Below are 20,817 nucleotides of genomic sequence, written 5' to 3' on the forward strand. Positions count from 1 at the left end.
AAGAGGGATCAAACTCAAAGAGAATATCCTTTCCAACTAAAATCCATCTTTAATTACAACTTCTACAAAACTGTATCCACGAGGATGTGGGTTTGATCCCTGGCCTCACTCAGTGGCTCAAGGATCCGGCGTTGCATTGAGCTGTGGTGTAGGCTAGCAGCTGCACCTCCAATGTGACCCCTAACCTGGGAACTTCCAGGTGCTTTGGGTTTGGCCCTAAAAAAAATTAAAAAACCCCGCAAGACACTGTTTCTCTTTTATTGACTGTAACAGTACACAGGGAATGAGATCAGCTATCTTTAAGAGTAATTAAAGAAATCTGGTCTGAAGCTTTGTGTCTAAGGAGCCTTAGGAAAACCCAAATCTATTAATCAAGTTTCCCTGGGGGATTGTGAAATTATTCCCTGAAATTGAAAGGTCAGTGACATCTGCTGCCTCCGGCCTCTTTCACAAGCAAGAAAAAAACTAATGCTGCTTTAGTCACATAAACTCAGAGGCTTGTTGCTGAGAGGCCAATTAGGAGTTCAGAAGGACAGACCTGTGTTGAGGTTAAGGGCCAGCTTTGCTTTTCTCCTTCCTACTGAGGCCCAGGCACTTTTGAGCCAGGTGGGGGCAGCAGAGTGCAGCTGGTTGCTGGGGGGAAAACAACCTGGCATTTATTTACCAGTAAGAATTAAGAAAGGGAGACCATAGTATGACAAACTTTTTTTACTGGTCAGAATTCAAAAGATGTCAACATTTCCAGCTGCTAAGAATGTACTAGACAAAAGCAGGAATAATTCTGATATTTATGAAAAAGTAGTTTGCAATGAGCTGTTTAGAAAATGTAGAAATTTCATTGTCGAAAACCTTTGCCACTTTTCCGTTTTCTTTTTCTTCCTGTGTCTGTATCACATTCACTGATATCCGAAGAGGAAGGGAATACAGAATTGTGGAAGGAATTTCTATTCACGTAGGCATCATGTAACCTTAAGTCTTTTGGGGAAAGTAATTCTTGGCAGACATTCCAGGACCATGTATAAGTAGAAAAGGTGTCATAAAAGGACTCGTTTTTACTGTCTATTCCAATCAAATCCCCTCGGATCTTTCGCCAGAGGTTTAGCATTTGTTTCCGGTGCTCAAGGGCAATTCCCAAGTTATAGTTATCCGTAGCCCTCTTTACCTGCAGTGAGACAGCAGAAGTTTATAGCAGTTACCTTAAGATATCTCTGGTTTGTGTTTTTTTTTTTTTTTTTTTTTTTGCTATTTCTTGGGCCGCTCCCACGGCATATGGAGGTTCCCAGGCTAGGGGTCCAATCGGAGCCGTAGCCACCGGCCTACGCCAGAGCCACAGCAACGCGGGATCCGAGCCGCGTCTGCAACCTACACCACAGCTCACGGCAACGCCGGATCGTTAACCCACTGAGCAAGGGCAGGGACCGAACCCGCAACCTCATGGTTCCTAGTCGGATTCGTTAACCACTGCGCCACGACGGGAACTCCAGGTTTGTGGACCACAATGCTAAATATCCCAAGAGTTATGTTCCCAGATTACTTGAAAGTCACTGAATTTATTTATCAGGTAGTGTCTCTTGAGGACATGTGAGTTAGGAGTTGAAGGACAATGGAAATATATTACTTGGGGAAATTTTATTAATTAATTTTTATAATGAGAAATTATAGTAAGTTTTATAATAATTTAAAAATATAGTAGACTAAAACAAGGGGGCAATGTGGGATGGAGATAGTGTCTGGATATAGCAGAAGTGCCAAGGATGGCACTCAGTCCTGCCTAGGGCAGGGAGGGAGAAGATGTTGAGCTAAGTAGGTCCTTGAGGTTTTATGAAATTGGGGGAGGAGGCGGTGATGGGAAGGTGTTCCAGGGGGAGGGGACAGATAAACAAAGGGTCAAAGGCAACGAATCCAGGAGCTGGTAGCGGGAGGCAAGACACTTTGGTATTGCTAAAGTGTCAAATTTAAAGTGGGAGGGAAGGACTGATGAGGAGAGGCAGGCCAGGTGTAGTTGCTACACCTGAGGCCCTAAGACTTGTTCTCAGGGAGTTCCCATGTGACTCAGTAGGTAAAATATCCAGTGTTGTCACTGCAATGTCTTGGGTTGCTGCTGTGGCATGGGGTTTGATTCCTGGCTTGGGAACTTCTACATGCTGTGGGTGTAGCCAAAAAACAAACAAACAAAAAACACCTATTCTCAGTGAGGTTGGGGAGCCCTTTTGTCAGTGAAAATGGTGCTGTAGGGAGCTAAATCCCTCAGTTGTGTGTACCATCGTTGAGAGGGAAGCATTTGTTTCTTAAGCAGGACAGTGACAGGTTGCATCTTTAGCTCTCTTCTCCAGAGCAGCCGTGTGGAGAATGGGTGTAGCCATGAGATAACAGGCTGGAGGTTGTTGTCTAGGTAAAGCCTAATGAGGGCCTCAGTTAAGGCAGCAGTAACAGGATGGAATAAAGGGGACAGATTTGAACAATATTTGGGAGAATGGGAGTAGCCAGATTTGGTGATTGGTGAGGAATGAGGAAAAATTAAGGAAGGCTCCTGGCCTTCTAGCGTCAGTGCCTGAGCAGACGGTAGTATCACAACTGAGATACGGACTCCCCAAGGAAGAGCCAGGTGGATGTAGAGGAGGATGAGTTCGGTTTGGGACATGCGCCGTTTGACATGCTGCGAGACAGCAGGGTAGAAATGCTCATCAGGAATCGGTGAGATGAGACAGAAGTCCTGGTAAGAAGTCTGGGCTAGTGACAGTTAAGAGTCTTCAGTACATCGGTGAGAGCCCAACGAGGAGGAGACCGAGATAGCTCAAAGAAAACGCACCCTAGCCGTTCCCTCACGTAATGCAGAGATCCCCAGTGTTCTGCTGCGCCTGCCCTATAGGGATGCCAAAGGATTGGTCTTCTCAAGTTTCCATGGCCTTGGGGCACCCAGTACCTCAGGACTGGAGCCCTTTGGCAGAAGTGACCTCCATTTACTCCATAATTTTTGCTGTGATGAGACAGAGGTTGGGAGCCCACTCCTTTGCGTTCTTGTGGCTGCAGCAGTATTGGCCACTGTGGTTCCATTTATTGCAAAGTACTACTACTGCTGCTCCTTTCCTTCTCCATGTCTCCCGCCTTCACTCCTGGCTCACTATGGGTAGGAACTATGGTTTTTATTCTGTGGTATCTCCTAATCCCACTGGATAAATATTTACTGAACAAATGAATGTATATGATAAGAAGAGCAACAGAATGAGACTAGAAAACTAGGAAATATCAAGACCTAGGGGGTGAACACTCAGGAAAGAGAACAGAGGAAAGAACACAGAACTACAAAGAGAATTGAAGATGTGGTATTGTAAAGGCCAAGGAAGTAGAAAATGTCAAGAGTTTGATCATTAGTGTCAAATGCAGACGGGAGGCGGCATAAAATAAATACACTCCAGTCTGTCTCTGGAGTACAATAGTTGCTATGCTCAGGCCACAAAAGTAGATAACAGAGTTGTGGGTAAGAGCATGTTTTCTGGAGCCAAGCTGCCCATGCTTATAGTTCTGGCACACATGTCCTAGCTATGTGCCTTTGGGAAAGTCACCTAACCTCTCTGTATATATCTGTAAAATGACAATGAATAACAGCGCTTGCCTGACTGTACAGCACCTGTACTTGTAAACTGCAGTGCCTGCCACCTGGGAAGCATATTTAGACTATTTTGTTTTTTTTTGTCTTTTTAGGGCTGCACCCCGGCATATGGAAGTTCCCAGGCTAGAGGTCCCAGAGCTGTAGCTGCCAGCCTATGCCACAGCCACGCAACGTGGGATCCAAGCCACATCTGCGACCTACACCACAGCTTATGGCAATGCCAGATCCTTAACCCACTGAGCGAGGCCAGGGATTGAACCCATATCGTCATGGATACTAGTCAGGTTCTTAACCTATTGAGCCACAGGGGGAATTCTGATCTTGTCATATTTTGTTGTTTTATTTTAAAGAAAGAGAGCAGAAAAAAAAATCTCCTGGGTTTATGGTTGTAGTACTGAAGTGGAAAACATTTCTGTCAGTGCTTTCTGGGAAGGTGTTCAACAGTGACTACTCACCTGCTGTTTAACAGCAGCTGCATCAGACACTGTCAAGTTCTGCTTTTTCTTGAGCATTTGGTCAATGGCAAGGATGTCAGTTGGGTAGCCTGAGTTAGGGTCGACAGGCTTTATATCTGCTGCCTTTATACATGTTTAAAAAAAGAAGGTTAGTAATATATTTTATTTCAATTAAAAAACAAAGACAATACACAGAAGTATATTGTATTATGAAAGGGTTTGTATATGATTTATAAGGTTATTTCTATACCAATTTCAGCTGTTTGGGGGCACCTGATATAGTGCTATGTGTTAATGGGTGTCTAGAAATTTCTTCTTTTATTTAATTTTTTAAATTTTTTCATTTTTTTTGCTCTTTAGGGCTGCACTCTCAGCATATGGGGGTTCCCAGGCTGGGGGTCTAATTGAAGCTACAGCTGCCAGCCTACACCACAGCCACAGCAACACCAGATCTGAGATACATTGGTGACCTACACCACAGCTCACAGCAATGCCAGATCCTTAACCCACTGAGCAAGGCCAGGGATCGAACCTGCAACCTCATGGTTCCTAGTCTGATTCGTTTCTGCTGCGCCACAACGGGAACTCTCCAAACTCTTTTCTTTTTCTTTTTTCTTTTTTGCGTTTTAGGGCTGCTCCTGCAGCATATAGAAGTTCCCAGGCTAGGGGTCAAATCAGTGCTGCAGCTGCCAGCCTACACCTGCTGGCCTACACCACAGCTCACTGCAATGCCTGATCCCTGACCCACTGAGCAAGGCCAGGGATCAAACCCACATCCTCTTGGATACAAGTTGGATTTGTTTCCGCTGTGCCACAATGGGAACTCCCCAAACTCTCTTTCTTAATAGTGAAGCTGCTTATGAGAGAAGTATTGACCAGAGGATGGTTTATGTGTGGGATGGATGTGGAGGGTAGAGAGGAGCCAACTCCATCCTCACCCAAACCGCCAAAGCATTAGAAATGAATGTGCCCTCCACAGAGTACAACATATACTACTTCCAAAATTGTCATACGCAACCTGCCATCTGTTGTCCCTGTTCCTGGACTGCTGACCAATGTTGGTGGAAACCGTGTAAATGATGCGGCTAGCTCTCTTTGAAAATGTGTATTACCCAGTCTCAGCCAAGCCCTCAGTACTGCAGACATGACTTTTCTTCATTTGCTGTAGACTGTCTCACAGTCCTCATAGTGGTTGCTGGACAACCAGACCTTAGCCAATGATCTTGTCTCCTCAAGTCTATCTAACATGAATTCTGTTAGCTCTTCTTTCCACCTGAGGATTTCTCCATTGTTTAACCCATTTTTCTTCCTTCCCTCTTATACGTTAGTTTTCCCGGTTTTCCGATGCCAGGGTATCCCCTTTGTATCTTTATTTTTTGGCCTTCTGTACCTTATCCCTTCAATTTTCCCCTTTCCAGAGTTGGCTCCGTGGGTGAATGATCTGTGCAGTTACACAAGACCTTGTACTTAGAATGGCCCTGAGTTTGGGTTAATTCTTACCTATTTTTGAACAGAGGGCCTACATTTTCATTTTGTACCAGGCCTAGCAAGTTATAGAGCCAGTCTTACCCCTCTCCTGTCTTCAAACATCTTTAGTTTCTCTTCTCTTTGAGCAGTCGTTTTCAGCTTTGGCTACATGGTGGAACTTTTAAAAAATATCGAGGCATGGGCCCCACTCACAGAAGTCTGATTTAATTGGATAGGGTTGTGGCCTGGGCACCAGGATTTTAAAAGCTCTCCCTCGAGGTTCTTGTGCAGCCAAGATTGAGAACCAGAGCTCTAAGGGTTCTTCCTCCTGGCTACAGATGTGCTTTTTTCTTATGTCCTGAAACAATATTTTCTAGATTCTGATTATATATATATATATAATATATATATATATATATATTATATATATTTTTTGTTTTGTTTTGTCTTTCTAGGGCTACACCTGCAGTATATGGAGGTTCCCAGGCTAGGGGTCCAGTTGGAGCTGTAGCCACCAGCCTACACCACAGCCACAGCAACGCCAGATCCGAGCCATGTCTTTGACCTACAACACAGCTCACGGCAACACCAGATCCTTAATCCACTGATCGAGGCCAGGGATGAAACTGCAACCTCATCATTCCTAGTCGGATTCATTAACCACTGAGCCATGACGGGAACTCCCATCACGTATTTTTTTTAAGCTGGTGTGCTTAATCTTTTATTGTGATTACTGCTTACTGATCTATTTGGGTTTTTCTGCCTATATTGTTTTGCATTTTCTATTTTTCTGTGTTCTCTCTTTTTTCTTATTTTTTCTTTCTTTACTAGTTTGGCAGTTATTATTTTAGCTTTTAGTGATTATCATCACATTTTGAATACTCACAATTAATGTAACAAATTATAGATTTAATCAAGACCATAAACCTCTAGCCAAACAATAAAAGGAACTTAGCTTTAATTCTGAGCCCCACCCTCCTCATCGTCCATATTACTGTTGAGTGATATTTTAGTTCTTATTGTTAAATATTCTCCAAACCAGTACTTGTTATTTATTTCAATTTTTTTTGGGAGGGGGGTGCTGTGCCTGTGTCATGTGGAAGTTCCCAGGCCAGGGATCAAACCCATGCCACAGGAGTGACCCTGGCTGCTGCAGTGACAATGCTGGATCCTGAATGCACTGCACCACAAGAGAAATCACTTTATTTCAGATTTTTAGAGGGTAAAATATGCACATGGTTCAAAATTCTAAAAGTAAGGTGAGTATGCACTGTGATCCCCCTACCACTTCTGTCTTCCAATCCTCTAGTTTCCTTTTCTACAGGCAACCAATGTTATCATTTTCTGGGATTTCCTTCCAGGCTGTTTTACAAGAAAAAATACATATTTCATATTTGTTTTCTTTTACACAAATAGTAGTATATGCCATACTGTTCTGTATCTTGCTTTCTCCATGTGGAGATCTTTCACATCATCACACAAAGAATTTCTTTAGCCATTAAAATGGCTCAGAATATTTCTTTGTGTGTTTGAAATCTAATTTAATGAGTTCTGTCTTTTTTTTTGGTGGGTGGGGGACTGTGCCTGTGGCATGTGGACGTTCCCAGGCCAGGGATGGAACCCGTACCACAGCAGTCATCAGAGCCACCAGGGAACTTCTAATGTAACTAGTTCTCTATTAATGATTATTTAGTGTTTTTCTCCAAACCTTTTGCTAGTAGAAATGACCATGTAATGAATTATCCTATATGGGTGGTATCTGGAATATGTGCAAGAGTAGCTGTGTATCCTGGGTAGTATCCTAGGAGTGGAATTGCTACGTCATGAAGGTGACAGAATATGCCACTGCAAATACGCCACTTTGGCATATGGATTATTTTGAGCTAAAGGCACTTGAAAAACAGCAGGTGTAAGCAACATACACAAACTCCTTTTTCTTCCTAAATACAGAAGATAATCCCCCTTCCCCCGCCCCCTGCCATTTCGAAAATGTCCTCCCTATACCAGGAGGAAAGTAACTTTCATATTAGGGACAAGGAGTCAAGGCAGAGAGAAAGCTGTACAAACAAACTTTTTAATTTTCTTTTTTATGATTTTAGAGAAGCCTTCTTTTTTTTTTTTTTTTTTTTTGTCTTTTTGCTATTTCTTTGGGCCGCGCCCGAGGCATATGGAGGTTCCCAGGCTAGGGGTCGAATCGGAGCTGTAGCCACTGGCCTACGCCAGAGCCACAGCAACGCAGGATCCGAGCCGCATCTGCGACCTACACCACAGCTCACGGCAATGCCGGATCTTTAACCCACTGAGCAAGGGCAGGGACCGAACCCGCAACCTCATGGTTCCTAGTCGGATTTGTTAACCACTGCGCCACGATGGGAACTTCGAAGCCTTCTATTTTTATGCAATTACTCTTTACATGCCTTATCAAACGAACCTTTATCTTCCCAATTACTTTTCCACATACTTTACTACTTTAGCCTAAGTCTCTTTGCCTAGACATCTTTTAAAAATTTACTACTTGGAGTTCCTGTGGTGGCGTAGTGGTTAACGAATCCGACTAGGATCCATGAGGTTGCGGGTTCGGTCCCTGCCCTTGCTCAGTGGGTTAAGGATCCAGCGTTGCTGTGAGCTGTGGTGTAGGTCGCAGATGCGGCTCGGATCCCGAGTTGCTGTGGCTCTGGCGTAGGCCGGTGGCTACAGCTCCGATTAGACCCCTAGCCTGGGAAACTCCATATGCCGCGGGAGTGGCCCAAGAAATAGCAAAAAAAAAAAAAAGAAAAATCTATATTATATATCTATATATTTTTGGCTGTACCCTCGGCATGCGGAAGTTCCTGGGCCAGGGATTGAACCTGCGCCACACCAGCAACCTGAACTACCGCAGTGACGATACCTGATTATTTTTTGTGTCTTTTGTCTTTTTTAGGGCTGCACCCGTAGCATATGGAAGCTCCCAGGCTAGGGGTCAAATTGGAGGTACAGCTGCCGGCCATAGGCACAGCCGCAGCAATGCAGGATCTGAACTACCTCTGTGACCTTTACTGTAGCTCACGACAATGCAGGATCCTTAACCCACTGAGCAAGACCAGAGATTGAACTTGCGTCCTCATGACAACTAGTCAGTTCATTACCACTGAGCCGCAGGGGAACTCCTTGTTATTATTCTTATACTCTCTATTCCCAACCCCAAGCCTAAGATTGTATTTTTCAGTGAGTTTAAAACTGTACATTGAAATTAAAGGAAATATTTATACCTGGGCTTTAAATTTAGGAACGTGGTTATAGAATTTGGTTTGAAGTATAATGACTGAAAATATTTGTCATTAAAAAGCATATTTCTAGTTCTGTTAAGTTAGAACTTAAAAACCTAAGTATTTAACTGATATGACATAATCTAAATCTCACCTGTGTTTTCCAGTCTTTTTTATGGAAAAAATAGTCCTCAAAGAAATTCAGAGGCTCCTTTTTCCTTAGCATTTCTAATTTCTGTACGTCTTTGAATGGCTTTCCCATCACTACCCCATCCACATTAGGAAACAGTGGAAAGATGGGTATTTTTGAATATGGGCTATCTGAAGGAGGGTTGCATCCTAAAAAGATAAAAAACAGTATCACGAATAGTGTAAGAAGAAATTCCCATAAAAGACGTACATGTGGTGCCTCTTTTGTTCTTTGTCTATTCATTTCCTTCAGTGGCCATGACACCCCTTCTTCATTCTCCTGCTCCCACCATCCACCCATCAACAGACTCTCAGCTTCATCCAGATGCCTGGGGATTCAGGTAAGACGTACATTTGCTTTCAAATGATATCTGTGTCACTCAGAATAGGCCGTGGCCCTACTCTTAAAGCACTTGGCATCTAGTATTTATTTCTGACCAGTAATATACAAATAAGTTCTTTACAACAGTGGGGAGAGGACAAATGGCTCTTACTCTTGAGATCTTCAAGAAATTTAAATAAATCTTTTTCTTCCGTTATTGCAATCCGGGCAGCGTGAGCAAAGGCAGCTGTGCTTGAGCTTGGAGGTGTGCATATGTCTGGGCTAAATCTCCCTTTTCCATAACCCAGAGTGTAGGGGCTCCACACCATTCCTGAGGTGGTTTCTTGGAATTTTCTTCGGAAATAGCTAGGAGAAAAAAAAAGGGTAATCCAGAGATGGTTAAAAAGTGCTACAGTTCTACTGAAAAGGTGCCTGACTGATGGATAGAAAGAAAAATGTTGCAAGTTATATATGCTGAATTCGTTCATTTTAAATTTAATTTGTATATTCATTCTATATTATTTATTTATTTTATTTTTTATTATTTATTTATTTATTTATTTTTTTAATTTTATTTTCCCACTGTACAGCAAGGGGGTCAGGTTATCCTTAGATGTATACATTGCAATTACAGTTTTTTCCCCCATATTTTATTTATTTATTTATTTATTTATTTATTTTTTCATTCTATATTATTTATTAAGTGCCTATTTCTGTGATGTTTATAGAATATCCACTGATACTTTCACTGGCCATTTGATTACTTTATATGTGTAGTCTCTTGGCGTTGGTTTCCTTCCTCTTTCCCCAAACTTCCCAGTCTTATCTAGAAAACTACCTATCGATTATGATCCAAGACATAATTTTAAGTGGTACTGAGCCACGACAGGAACTCTAAGGAAGAACTCATTCTAAATGTTGGCGCTTGGAGTTCCCGTCGTGGCGCAGTGGTTAACGAATCCGACTAGGAACCATGAGGTTGCGGGTTTGGTAACTGCCCTTGCTCAGTGGGTTAACGATCCGGCGTTGCTGTGAGCTGTGGTGTAGGCTGCAGACGCGGCTTGGATCCCGCTTTGCTGTGGCTCTGGCGTAGGCCGGTGGCTGCAGCTCCGATTCGACCCCTAGCCTGGGAACCTCCATATGCCGCGGAAGCGGCCCAAGAAATAGCAACAACAACAACAACAAAAAAAAAAAAAAAAAAAAAAGACAAAAAGACACACGCACACAAAAAAAGTATAAATGTTGGCGCTGCTGCTGCGATGATTGTTGGGTAGGAGATGTGCTGATGGTGTTCTGTTTGGAGTCTGGTTTATAATCAGGTACTTCCTTCCCTAGCCTTGAACCCATCCAGCCACAATGTTCACACTCACCTCTGAAAATAGAATAAAGTGTTTCTCTGAGTACAATTTAATTCCTACTAGATTCTTTGAGGCTCCACCTTTCCTTTCTTTCAAAGTATTCTCTGAAGACTCTATGGCTCTGGGTGTGGTTCTCAAATGCAGAGTCAGCAGAACTGGAACTTGTTAAAATTACAAATTCTTGGTCCTCACACAAACTTCCTAAATCAGAAACAGTGGAGCCCAGGAGCTCCCGTCATGGCTCAGTGGGTCATGAATCTAGCTAGTATCCATGAGGATGCAGGTTCAATCCCTGGCCTCACTCAGTGGGTTAAGGATTCCACATTGCAGTAGCTGTGGTGTAGGCTGGCAGCTGAAGCTCCAATTCGACCCCTAGTCTGGGGACTTCTACATGCTGCAGGTGCGGCCCTAAAAATTAAAAAAAAAAAAAAAAAAAAAAAGGAAGAAAGAAAGGAAAAAAGAAAGAAAGAGTGGAGCCCAGCAATGAGCTCTGACAATCACTCCAGGTGGTCCTGATGCCTGCCCAGGTCTGAGAACTGCTGCTCTAGTCTATGGAGCAGTTCCCTTCCTCGAAACACTAATCTTTGTTTGATTTGTTATACTTAGAACTATTTCCTTTCTTCCCTCTCTCCCGTCGCTTGCTGCCCTCTTTTCCTTTTTTTTTTTTTTTTTTTCCCTGTCTTTTTGCCTTTTTCTAGGGCCGCTCCTGTGGCATATGGAGGTTCCCAGGCTAGGGGTTGAATCAGAGATGTATCTCCCAGCCTATGCCAGAGCCACAGCAACACAGGATCTGAGCCGCATCTATGACCTACGTCACAGCTCACGGCAATGCTGGATCCTTAACCCACTGAGCAAGGCCAGGGACAGAACCGAAACCTCATGGTTCTTAGTCAGATTAACCACAGCGCCGCGATAGGAACTCCTTCCTTCTGTTTTAATTTTTTTTAGTAACACAGGTTTTCCTTAAACATCTCTTCATCCTTGGATGTCTATTCATACTTAGGAGTGAGAGTAAGCACTCTTTAAGGCCAATTGGAAGCTCTTTGGTGTGGTACATCTTATTGAGTAGGAACTTGACTGTCAGGTAATTGGTTGGAGCCTTGCTTCATCAAGGGACCTTTTTTTAGGCTGCACCCATGGTACATGGAAGTTCCCTGGGCCAGGGATGGAACTGCACCACAGCAGTGATGGAAGCCACAGCAGTGACAGTACTGATCCTTAACTTGTTGTGCCACTAGGGAACTTCTCTCATGCAACTTTTTTTTTGCCATGCCTGCAGCATAGGGAAGTTTCTGGGCTAGGGATCAAACCCTCACCATAGCAGTGACCTGGGCAGCAATACTTAACCCCCTGAGTCCCAAGGGAATTCCCTTATGCTACTTTGAACTAGTCTTTCTGTTTTGGGCTCCCCCTGACTTTAGAGGTTCCTAGTGTCTCAGTTCCTAAGCATTTCAAATGTTCTGCAGTGAGAAATGGCTTCCTTCTGGATCTTCTACACTGAAGGTACTCAACTTTCAGCTGCTTTTGATCTCACTAGCCAGTAAACAGTCATCTGTTTCCTTTCCTGCTTCCAAAATTATGTGTATATCTTTTATCAGCAGTTCTTCCTGTTTTTGTGTTTTCTTTTCTTTTTTTTTTTTCCTTTTCTAGGGCCACACCCATGGCATATGGAGGTTCCCAGGCTAGGTGTCCAGTTGGAGCTGTAGCCACCAGCCTACACCACAGCCACAGCAACGCCAGATCCGAGCCACGTCTTTGACCTACATACAACATAGCTCACGGCAACAGTGGATCCTTAACCCACTGAGCAAGGCCAGGGATTGAACCTGCAACCTCATGGTCCCTAGTTGGATTTGTTAACCACTGAGCCACGACGGGAACTCCTGTTTTTATGCCCTCTAAAATAAATAGATAAATAAATATTTTGCTTTTTAGGGCTGCACCCACGGCATGTGGAAGTTCCCAGGCTAGGGGTCCAATCTGAGCTACAGCTGCTGGCCTATGCCATAGCCACAGCAACGCTAGATCTGAGCTGAGTCTGTGACCTACACCATAGCTCATGGGAACACCGGATTCTTAATCCACTGAGCGAGGCCGGGGATCGAACCTGTGTCCTCATGGATACTAGTGGGGTTTGTTTCCACTGAGCCACGACTGGAATGCCCTCTAAAATTTTTACTATCACTTTAATGCAGTTTCAGAAAGGAGAATAGGTAAAAACATGCATTTATTCTCAATATATGCTATTTTTTAACCCTCTGAAATGTGGCTTTCTTCTCATCATCCTTTTGGAACTGAAGATTACTTATTTCTTTTTCTTTCTTTCTTCCTTTTTTTTTTTTTCTTCCTTGTATTTTTAGGACCACATTCATGGTGTATGGAGGTTCAGGCTAGGGATCAAAATCGGAGCTGTAGTCGCTGGCCTATGCCACGCCACCGCCACAGCAACTCAAGATCTGAGCCACATCTGCGACATACACCACAGCTCACAGTAATGCTGGATCTTTTTTTTTTTTTTTTTTTTGGTGTTTTGTCTTTTTAGGGCCACACACACAGCATATGGAGGTTCCCAGGCTAGAGGTCCAATTGGAGCTACAGATGCCAGTCTGGGCCACAGCCACAGCAATGCCAGATCTGAGCCTCGTCTGCAAACTACACCTCAACTCACAGTAATGCTGGATCCTTAACCCACTGAGGGAGGCTAGGGATCCAACCTGCGTCCTCATGGATACTGGTCAGATTTGTTTCTGCTGAGCCATGAAGGGAACTCCTTTTATCTTTTTTCTAACTTTTGATTTCTTAACTACCAAATCTAATTCTATCCATTCAGCCTCATTTTACCTGTCCTCCCTTTAGTATTTAATACTGGCAGAAAGTTTATTCTGTTGAGTTTGTCTGTGGCTCTAGCTTTTTGACTCCATATTATCCCAGTTCTCTTCTTGACTACAAATATTTCCTTTGCTGACTCTTTCTTTTTCTCCCATTCCATAAATATGGTAATTCCTTATGGTTCTGTCTTTGGTCCTCTGCCCTTTCATCTCTCTCCTCTTTCATTTTATGCAGATTCATAGCTTAAGTTATTTCCTCTATATTAAAATTTTCTAAGTTTATATATTTCTTTTATGATTTACTTATGCATTTCAAACATTATGGGACATTTCCACTTAGCTACCCTACTCTCATTTCAAATACTGCTTGTCTAGGAGTTCCTTACTTTCATTTCAAATACTGCTTGTCTAGGAGTTCCCTTTGTGGCTTAGCAGGTTAAGAACCCGACTAATATCCATTAGGGTTCAATCTCTGGCCTTGCTCAGTGGGTTAAGGATCTGGCATTGCCACAAACTGTGGCATAGGTCAAAGATGCAGCTCGGATCCTGTGTTTCTGTGGCTGGAGTGTAGGCTGGTAGCTGCAGCTCCAATTCAGTCCCTAGGCTGGGAATTTCCAAATGCTGCAGATGCCTCCCTAAAAATAAAAAACACCCCCCCAAACCAAGTATTGCCCCCTGCCCTCCCAGACTACCATTATCTTTCCATTTGCTGGTTCTTAGTCATTCTGATGTTACTGTTGTTTTTTTTGTTGTTGTTGTTTTTTTTGTTTGTTTTTTTTTTTGCTTTTTGAACCCACATCCTCATGGATACAAGTCAGGTTTAGATTTATTTCCACTGCACCACAATGGGAACTCCTGCTACTGTTTGTCTCTCTCTCTCTCTCTCTTTTTTTTAATGGCTTTTTTTTAGGGCCTCACCTGCGGCATATGGAGGTTCTAGGCTAAGGGTCAAATCGGAGCTATAGCTACTGGCCTACACCATAGCCAAGGCAACGCAGGATCTGAGCTATGTCTGCAACCTACACCACAGCTCACGGCAATGCCGGATCCTTAACCCACTGAGCAAGGGCAGGGACCAAACCTGCAACCTTATGGATCCTAGTCGGGTTTGTTAACATCTGAGCCATGATGGGAACTCCCCGCTACCATTTATCTTGATTCATCCCTTTCTACTTTACTTTTTTAAAATGTTTTACTTTTTTATCTATTTATTTATTTTTAGCTTTTTAGGGCGGCACCTGTGGCATATGGAAGTTCCTAGACTAGAGGTTGAATTGGAGCTACAGCTGCCGACCTTCATCACAGCCACAGCAACGCAGGATCCGAGTTGCATCTGCAACCTACACCACAGCTCACGGCAATGCCGGATCCTTACCCTACTGAGTGAGGCCAGGGATCGAACCTACGTCCTCATGGATGCCAGTCAGATTCATTTCCGATGAGCCATGATGGGAGCTCTTGATCATGGTAATGTAACATTTAATTTTTGTAATACAATGATAGAAATCGACTGAGAAAATTCATCTTTAGTAATATTTGTTGGGAGATACACATTTGGGGGTGAGAATGTTTCCTCATCCTCTATTCTCAAGTCTAATTCTGGCTCTGCTCCAGTCCAAGGATGACTTTGGGAGGTGTGAAGTTTCTGTACCTCATCCCCCAGGGCTTTTGAGAGCCCCTGGTAGTCCCAATGTGAATGGGAGTATTTTGTATTCAGTCTAGATTTCCAAGCTCACCCAAAATCATTCCTGGAAGTCTTATCCCTCTGCGATTCTCTAGCCTATGGCAGGAGAAGCTGATCTGTTTTGGTGTCTAAGGTCCTCAGTGGGGCCCTGAGATGGTCTGAATCAGCCTTGCAACTTCAGAACAGTGCTGTGAGGATGAAGGGATAAGGTTTATGTTGTGGCACATTGTATTTGTCTATTCACTTTTTTTTTTTGTCTTTTGTTGTTGTTGTTGTTTTGTTGCTATTTCTTGGGCCGCTTCCACGGCATATGGAGGTTCCCAGGCTAGGGGTCGAATCGGAGCTGCAGCCACCGGCCTACACCAGAGCCACAGCAACGCGGGATCCGAGCCGCGTCTGCAACCTACACCACAGCTCACGACAACGCCGGATCGTTAACTCACTGAGCAAGGCCCAGGGACCGAACCCGCAACCTCATGGTTCCTAGTCGGATTCATTAACCACTGCGCCACGACGGGAACTCCTGTCTATTCACTTTTACCTCTGTTTTGGAGCAGATCCTGTGGAATAGGATGTTAGGGAGAGGAGGCTGCCTTATCCTCATGAATACTGCTGAGAAGGTCATTTTTGTTCTTTTCTTTGCTACCTACCTTACTATTTCCATTATAGCCCTTCTGGGTAAGGCTGTAGTCTCTACAAGCTTTGATAGGATTTCAAACAATAAGATCCCGGGGTTGCCAGCTAAACAAGTCTCCTTTTCTGGAACTATGAAGGGGGAAAAAACAAACAAACAAACTTCAGAATGCCTTCTGAAAAAAAAATTAACGTAAAAAGTACTAACGGGACAGCCATTTTGCTGTATGATACAATATTAATACCAAATCAAGAACCAGAGATTTATAGAAAAACATTCAGTCTGTTCTATTTGGTTAAAAGGTCATTTTGATTATTGAACAGACAAAATAATCATGGAATTTAAAATTAAATACATTTAGTTCAGTGACCTCTAAGTAAATATAGTAATACATTTAACATAAACATGGATTTTAAGGGCTAATATCCTTCTAGGTAAAGGCATTGCTGATAAACATGTCTCTGGTGTGCAGGCAAAACCCTTGTTCCCACCAGTGGTACTCGAGACAGTAACTTCTGTTTATCCTAAGATAGTTCATAGCTTATGAAAGGATGTATTTTTCAAAACTGCATATAGTACCTGGAATTTGGATTGTATTTATCCTAGAAAACATGATATGAGTATAGTTAGATTTTCCAAGGCAGCTTGTTAAACTCATTAACAAACCACTAGAGGACTAGTAACGGTAATTCAAGTATACCTGCACTTTATTTATTTATTGGTTTTTTTTTTTTTTTTTTTTTTTTAGGGCCGAACCCGCAGCATATGGAGGTTCCCAGGCCAGGGGGTTCTAATTGGAGTTGTAGCTGCCGGCCTACGCCACAGCCACAGCAACGCAGGATCTGAGCTGCATCTGTGACCTATACCACAGTTCACGGCAATGCTGGATCCTTAACCTACTGAGTGAGGCCAGGGATCGAACCCGATCAGATTTGTTTCTGCTGCGCCACGACAGGAACTCCACCTGCACATCATTTATTACCTCCTATGAGAACATGCTCTCGAACCTCCAGCAAACTCTCCAGCCCTCACACTGAGGGAAGAGGCTTATCACAGTGAGGAAGATATTTTTCAGGAACAGTGAATTATCTACACCCAAATTGGCTTGAGAAAGAGGGAACATTTTTTCTTCTAAAAATATTTTCTCTGGAGTTCCTGTTGTGGCTCAGTGGTTAACGAACCCGACTAGCATCTACGAGGATGCAGTTCGATCCATGGTCTGGCTCAGTGGGTTAACGATCTGGCATTGCCATCAACTGTGGTGTAGGTGGAAGAGCGGCTCTGATCCTGCATTACTGTGGCTGTGGCATAGGCTGGCGGCTACAGTTCTGATTGGACCCCTTGCCTGGGAACCTCTATGTGCCATGGGTGCAGCCCTAAAAAGACAAAAGACCAAATAAGTGAATAAATGAATAAAATATATTTTTCTTTTGTAAGAAGAGCACCTCCCAAAGTAGCACATGTACTTGGTAAAGAATGGAAGTACTATCAAAGGTGACCAAAATTTTCTACACCACTGCCTAGTGTTCTCATTGGAGTTCAAAAAGCAGTGTTTCCTGCAAAGGATTTGAGGCATTTCGGTTAAAATTCTAAAACTGTATAAATTTGCTTGGCAAATTTTGTTTTAGAGAAGCAGTACAAAAGTAAATCTCATCCTAGATTGCATCTTCCTGATTGGAAGCCTAAATTTATAATATTGACTATGTTCTGAATTGCTTATAATATTGACTATGCTCTGAATTGCAACCACCCAATGCCATCTATTCAGTAATATCTACTCACCCACAGCCTTAAGGAAGCGGTTCTTATCTGTTAGCACGTTTATAAAGTCTGAGAAATTCACCTTCCCATCTCCTGGAACAGAGATCTAAGGCTCAGAACAAGGATATATTCACCTTCCCACTCTGTACCCACCTCCATATTTCTATTATTAGAATATTCCAGAGTTGTACCCCACTTCCCTTAAAATTAAGGCATAGCAAGTACTATTAGAGTGTTTTTGAATGAGAGAATAAAATTTTGGGCAGAGTTAGTGGAAACAAGTGACACATTAAATGGTGACTGATTCACATGTGGAACTGCTGCTGACTGAATGGGGCACTGGGAGTTGGGTGGGGAGAGGGGAGAGGAGAGAATATGCTGAAGATATTCCACACAAGATACCAGCTTGGGCTACTGATCACCAGGACAGTATATTCACAGAAGACATCACTTATATGCTTTGAAAATATCAATAAAAATGCCGTAGCATTTAAGATTCAATATAGATGGGCTCTAATAATGGAAGATTTGTACTAATATTATTCAAACGGAACCAAAGGGCTTGGATATCCCCAGTCAAGTAGGCAGATAGGTAGGGGGTCCCCACAGGAAGGGAACCTGCCATGGCTTTTGTGACATCAGAGAAGCACTTTAGGCCTAAGCCATTCTGTGATCTACCCCAGACCGCAATGCTTGTCCTTGCAGAACAGGCCTCAGAAGTTAATGATTTTAAAGGTACAAAGAACGTAAGAACAGGTATTACCGGGCCAGGGAAATAACCCAACCATTTTGGAGATAGTATATCAGTTGTAAAGCCTCCCAGTTCTGTTTCCGAAGGTAAAGATTAGCCTGAAGCACATTCTTGCGCTTTTTTCAGGATCCAAATCCCCTCAAGCACTCAACCACCAGACTAACTAGAGTTTAAGGAATGATGATGTTGACCTTTGCTGACCCTTGTGACTTCAATCAGCTAGAGCCTGGACTCTGTTGACTTTGCCCCAGTTATCTGCTGAATTTTCCTTTGCTCAAACCCCTTCATGAATACGCGTGCACCCTCAAATTAAAACCTCCTCAGTTTTGTTCTTCCGGGGACCTACTGCTTTGGGGAATATCCCCAGTGTTGTTCTTACTTGCTGCAAGTAATAAATGCTTCCTTTTCCCACTCTTTGGCTTGGTTGTGTCTTTTGGCTCAACACCCACCAAGAGGCAAACCCAGTTTTTGGGTAACAGTAACAGGTTACTTTTTGAAATTGTCAATGATTTTGTTTCTGTATTTCAAAGCACCCTCCAAAATGGACATCATGACAGGTAATCTGAATTTGATATTATGATAGTCACTTTTAGTTCTTACACAAAATTTTTCAAAGGATTGCCTATTTTGTAGCATTAATTTGATTCCATAACTTGTATGCATACCTCAGTGATATCTTTAAAGAGAAACACCTATGTGTAATTTTGGCAAATAAGTGAGGTTTCTTTCTTATGTTTCTATAGTGTCCAAGAAAAAAAAAATTCATGAAAGCCTTTTATGAAAAAATAATAAGAGTACTCACGATCAATATCAGCACATCTTAATTCACTATAGACATCGCGCTTGGTTAGATTCATTCCTAACTTAGCTAAAGTGCACATCATTCCATGTAAATCAATACAGCCAGTTTTATCCTTGTTAAAGAAGTTGTAGGCATCTTGGAAAGCTGGGGAAATGGAATTGAGTTAGTCAGGGCAGTTATTTAAGAATAAATACATATTCTACAGAGTTCCCTTGTGGCACAGTGGCTTAAGGATCAGGTGTTGTCATGGCAGCAGTTGTGGTATGGGTTTGATCCCTAGCTGTGGGTACAGCCAAAAAAAAAAAAAAAAAAAACAACAAAAAACCCCACAACAAAATAACAGAAACACATTCTAATGGAATTAGGAGAGACAAAACAGTTGACTGGAGATCATGTTCTAAAGAAATGTCTACCAAGTACTCATATTTCTCTAAATTTGAGTACTTGGTAGACATTTCTTCTAAAAGACAGTGTCCTTCCATGAGATTTGAACTAGAATAAACTAATTGGGGGAAAAGCAAATATGTAGGCAAAACGGCTTTTGAGAGATGTCAACACCCTAATTCTTGGAATCTGTGAATGTATTATTTTATTATTATTATTTCTGCTTTTGAGAGTTACACCCTCAGCATATGGGAGTTCCCAGGAGAGGGGTCTAATTGGAGCTACAACTGCCGGCCTATTCCACAGCCGCAGCAATGCCAGATCTGAGCTGCATCTGTGACCTACACCACAGCTCACGGCAACGCTGTATCCTTAACCCACTGAGCAAGGCCAGGGATCGAACCCGAATCCTCATGGTTCCCAGTCAGATACGTTTCCACTGCACTGACGGGAACTCCTGTGAATGTATTACTTTATATGACAAAAGGGATTTTGCAGATGGAATCAAGGTAGATTATAATTATCTGAATGGGTCCCTTATGAAGCAAGAGAGATGTGGCAGAAGTGAGAGAGATTCAAAGCATGAAAGGGGCTTGCCTCACTGTTGCCGGTTTGAAGATGGAGAGGTCCTGTGATATGGAGTGTGGCGAATTAAGTGTCTGAGACAGGCTCCTGGCTGACAGCCAGCAAGGAAATGGGTACCTCAGCCCTACAACCACAAGGACCTGTGTTCTGTCAAAAACCTGAACAAGCTCAGGAGCAGATTCTCCTCCAGAGCCTCCAGATAAGACACCAGGCTGGCCAACACCTTTATTTCAGCCTTCTAAGGCCCAGAGAAGAGGAAATAGGCCAAGCCACCTGACTTCTGATCTACAGAACTGTGAGGTCTGAATGTTTTGTATAGATCCAATTTTTTTTCAAAGAAATACTCAAGGCCTTACTTAACTGGAACCAAAATTAGATATATATTGTCTCAAATTAGGAAATGAAGAAATAAATCCAGAGCAGGGAATACTCCAGGTAGCACCAGAATAAAACATTTCATATCACATTCAAGTGTTAAGCGTCTTTTTTTTTTTTTTTTTTTTAAGGGCCTCACCCTCGGCATATGGAAGTTCCCAGGCTAAGGGTTGAATTGGAGCTGTAACTGGTGGCCTATGCCACAGCCACAGCAATGCCAGATCCAAGCCTCGTCTGCGAACTACATTGCAGCTCATGGCAACGCCGTATCCTTAACCCACTGAGCAGGGCCAGGGATTGAACCTGCAACCTCATGGATACTAGACAGGTTTGTTACCGCTGAGCCACAATGGCAACTCCCCAG

At 42.9% G+C, this 20,817-nt stretch overlaps 1 protein-coding gene across 1 annotated transcript in view; it reads right to left on the reverse strand.

The window, feature by feature from the left end:
• EFCAB3 (EF-hand calcium binding domain 3) overlaps positions 700–20,817 on the reverse strand; it is a 56,460-nt gene continuing 36,342 nt past the window's right edge. The window contains exons 8-14 of the mRNA XM_021066792.1: positions 19,110–19,253; positions 17,578–17,649; positions 15,812–15,926; positions 9,464–9,657; positions 8,935–9,119; positions 4,066–4,188; positions 700–1,162 (exon numbers count right to left, since the gene is read on the reverse strand). Of these exons, the coding sequence (XP_020922451.1) occupies positions 836–1,162; positions 4,066–4,188; positions 8,935–9,119; positions 9,464–9,657; positions 15,812–15,926; positions 17,578–17,649; positions 19,110–19,253 (1,160 nt within the window). The 3' untranslated portion in view covers positions 700–835. The remainder of the gene's footprint in view (positions 1,163–4,065; positions 4,189–8,934; positions 9,120–9,463; positions 9,658–15,811; positions 15,927–17,577; positions 17,650–19,109; positions 19,254–20,817) is intronic.

This window comes from Sus scrofa, chromosome 12 (genome assembly GCF_000003025.6).
Source record: "Sus scrofa isolate TJ Tabasco breed Duroc chromosome 12, Sscrofa11.1, whole genome shotgun sequence".
NCBI classification, from domain to species: Eukaryota; Metazoa; Chordata; class Mammalia; order Artiodactyla; family Suidae; genus Sus; species Sus scrofa.